Source organism: Electrona antarctica (genome assembly GCF_951216825.1).
Source record: "Electrona antarctica genome assembly, contig: scaffold_264, whole genome shotgun sequence".
Lineage (NCBI taxonomy): Eukaryota > Metazoa > Chordata > Actinopteri > Myctophiformes > Myctophidae > Electrona > Electrona antarctica.
In genome coordinates, this window is record NW_027637488.1 from 75,001 (window position 1) to 78,982 (window position 3,982).

Here is a 3,982-nt window from a genome sequence, read left to right on the forward strand (position 1 = left end):
CGCACACACACTGTTTATATATATATATATATATATATATATATATATATATACTACCAGCACAAACTATCACTTTACTGCAATGTTTTTAATAGGAATTGTTAGCTCCTATATGGCTCTTTCCATTTTCAAACAATGTCAAATGAAAGTTTAAACATGTTTCACTCACACATAGTTTCACCAACAACTCAACGTTCAATCCTCTTAACGGCAGAGAAACACTTTGTGGACCAACATCGGCGTTTCCTGATTGAAAACGTGAGGAATGTGGGTTCCATCCTAGATGTACTCTTTGAGGAGGACATCATAGACAATGAGGGCTCCAGCAATGTGGAGTCCAAGCCCAGCACTCAGGGCAAGATGAGGGCACTCTATGCTCTCCTGACCTCCAGCAGAGCCAGAGACACTTTCCACAAAGCTCTCCAGGAATACGAGAATTCTCTCCTTGAAGATCTGTAAGTCATTTGCATTTAATTAAGCCATTTTGGGGCGGGAACCCCTTGTGGTGTTTTAACCCATTCTGGGCGGGAACCCCTTGTGGTGTTTTAAAGCATTATGTTAAACTTTAGCAGACCTACAAGCTACGAACTTGTAGGTCTTTTTTGAAAAATCGTGAGAATGTGCCTCGAATCTTTGAATATATATTATTACAGAGTGAACATTTTAACTCAAATCTTTGCTACTGGGGAGGTCCCTGGAACAACATATTATTTTATTTTCAGATGGGGGTTGATGGCCAATTACATATAGTTGTTGGGGTCCTTGACATGAAATATTGAGCACCACTGATACAGAACCATGAGGTAATATTGAGCACCACTGATACAGAACCATGAGGTAATATTGAGCACCACTGATGCAGAAACATGAGGTAATATTGAGCACCACTGATGCAGAAACATGAGGTAATATTGAGCACCACTGATACAGAAACATGAGGTAATATTGAGCACCACTGATACAGAAACATGAGGTAATATTGAGCACCACTGATACAGAAACATGAGGTAATATTGAGCACCACTGATAAAGAAACATGAGGTAATATTGAGCACCACTGATGCAGAAACATGAGGTAATATTGAGCACCACTGATGCAGAAACATGAGGTAATATTGAGCACCACTGATACAGAAACATGAGGTAATATTGAGCACCACTGATGCAGAACCATGAGGTAATATTGAGCACCACTGATGCAGAAACATGAGGTAATATTGAGCACCACTGATGCAGAAACATGAGGTAATATTGAGCACCACTGATGCAGAACCATGAGGTAATATTGAGCACCACTGATACAGAAACATGAGGTAATATTGAGCACCACTGATACAGAAACATGAGGTAATATTGAGCACCACTGATACAGAAACATGAGGTATTTCAGAAAACTGTCAGAATTTAGAAGACATTTTATACATTTCTACGTCAGGCCTAAATGGGTTAAATTGAGAGAATGGAGGTTTTTGGGCCGTGTTATTTGAATCATTATAATTCATCCTCTTGATTCCCAAGAGCCCACACTTTCATTCCAATGTTAATCTACAGATTGATGTAGCCCTAGGCTACTTTTTATTAGTGAACCTGTACATATTTATTAATGTACGATCAGCCCTTAAAACAAGGCTCCTGACTTCCCAAAACAAACTGGTCTCACTCCCCGAACCCACCTCACCCCTGCCCACTTTGACAGGCTGGAATGGCTTAGGGTTTGATGACAGAGTACAGCATCTTGCAATGGGTCTGGTCCACAAGATTTGCTACACCACCAAGATACCCATACCTGTCTAAATACTTCACTAAGATACCCATGTACCTGTCTAAATACTTCACTAAGATCCCCATGTACCTGTCTAAATACTTCACCAAGATACCCATGTACCTGTGTAAATACTTCACTAAGATACCCATGTACCCGTCTAAATACTTCACTAAGATACCCATGTACCTGTCTAAATACTTCACTAAGATACCCATGTACCTGTGTAAATACTTCACTAAGATACCCATGTACCTGTGTAAATACTTCACTAAGATACCCATGTACCTGTCTAAATACTTCACTAAGATACCCATGTACCTGTCTAAATACTTCACTAAGATACCCATGTACCTGTCTAAATACTTCACTAAGATACCCATGTACTTGTCTAAATACTTCACTAAGATACCCATGTACCTGTCTAAATACTTCACTAAGATACCCATGTACCTGTCTAAATACTTCACTAAGATACCCATGTACCTGTCTAAATACTTCACTAAGATACCCATGTACCTGTCTAAATACTTCACTAAGATACCCATGTACCTGTCTAAATACTTCACTAAGATACCCATGTACCTGTCTAAATACTTCACTAAGATACCCATGTACCTGTCTAAATACTTCACTAAGATACCCATGTACCTGTCTAGATACTTCACTAAGATACCCATGTACCTGTCTAAATACTTCCTTAATGTCAACGAAGTCCACACCCACAACAGCAGAGGGAGTTCAACAAACCATGTGCAACCCAGATTCGGCACAAACAAGGGACCAAATAAATATCGCTCCTATGCCACCAAAATGTGGAACGCCCTACCAACAGTCATTAAGACATGCAAATCCCTTGACTCCTTCTAAACTGCCCTCAAAGGGCACCTACGGACGGCTGCAATTTGAAACTGGCCCCCGTAAAATCTGACTTTGTTTTTCTGCACAGATATCGTTACTCACAGCAGCGTTGTTGTTCTTCTCCTGTCAGGAAGTGAGTGATGCTGTTGATGGACCAGGAGTGCTGTGCTTCCCTGCTTGGCCACCAGATGTCCCCCTTCGTCGTCGAGTCCATATTGCCTGTGTGTGGGATCTCTGCCAGCCCTGTCCGTCCGTTTGTGACCATCTAATTATTGAACGACAGGGGAGGGAGGGGGTTGAGGGAGGGAGGGAGGGGGACACAAACATTGGAGACAAAAGTGAGGACGCACATTGTGATTGGCCGGAATGAGACGGTGTACAGTATGACGACGAGAGCGCCCCTCACTTCACACAGGTGTGATTTGTATTGCTCTGTAAAGCTCGTTGAGCTGAACTTCATGTCATGAAAGGATACATGTATGTAAATATCACTGTCAGAGGCATTCATGTATGTTTGATTTGTGACATTTCACACAAACTGTAACTCACAATAATAGTTATGCCAAATATAGGGAAGAATAAACTGATTTTACAGGACTTGACTTGGACTAGACTAGAAGTTACTATAATGGTGTGCATTGTGTAAGGATATGAACAAATCATATTTGCTTGAGCGATTTACTTGTGGATGTGTTGTATCGATCTGTGTTGTTCGATCCATGGGTTAATTTCATGTTTGGACTACATACGCCCTACCAACAGTCATTAAGACATGAAAATCCCTTGACTCCTTCAAAACCGCTCTCAAAGGGCACCTACGGACGGCACGAAGGGCAATTCGAAACTGGCCCCCGTAAAATTTGAATCCCCCTTTTAGAAGTGTCTATTTGTACGTCTCTAAATGTTATGATGAATTGAACAAGGTGGACCCTCTTGTAAACAAGTGTAATGCTTTTATGGTGTCGTCCACTCACAGTTAACAGTCTTTGTATTGAGTTGTGCTTGAATTGTACTGTAATTCTGCAAAACTGTTTGACGACAAACGTACTTGTCTCCGGTCAGTCCTTGGGGTCCAGCTCCGTCCAGCCCTCAGCTCTCTGTCTTTCCTTGGACTGTTTGTTTGCTCTGCCATGTGCTCTCCCAGCTCTGCTGCTGCACGGCCCTCTGGGAGTTGGAGTTCTCTCCCAGCTCTGCTGCTGCACGGCCCTCTGGGAGTTGGAGTTCTCTCCCAGCTCTGCTGCTGCACGGCCCTCTGGGAGATGGAGTTCTCTCCCAGCTCTGCTGCTGCACGGCCCTCTGGGAGTTGGAGTTCTCTCCCAGCTCTGCTGCTGCACGGCCCTCTGGGAGTTGGAGTTCTCT

At 42.6% G+C, this 3,982-nt stretch overlaps 1 protein-coding gene across 1 annotated transcript in view; it reads left to right on the forward strand.

Moving 5' to 3' along the window:
• The window catches only part of LOC306918896 (uncharacterized protein), a gene marked incomplete at its 5' end in the record, with an annotated part of 4,411 nt that extends 1,587 nt beyond the window's left edge, over nt 1-2,824 (forward strand). The window contains 2 exons of the mRNA XM_079531740.1: nt 215-455; nt 2,754-2,824. Of these exons, the coding sequence (XP_079387866.1) occupies nt 215-455; nt 2,754-2,760 (248 nt within the window). The 3' untranslated portion in view covers nt 2,761-2,824. The remainder of the gene's footprint in view (nt 1-214; nt 456-2,753) is intronic.
• Nucleotides 2,825-3,982: the final 1,158 nt, after the last annotated feature.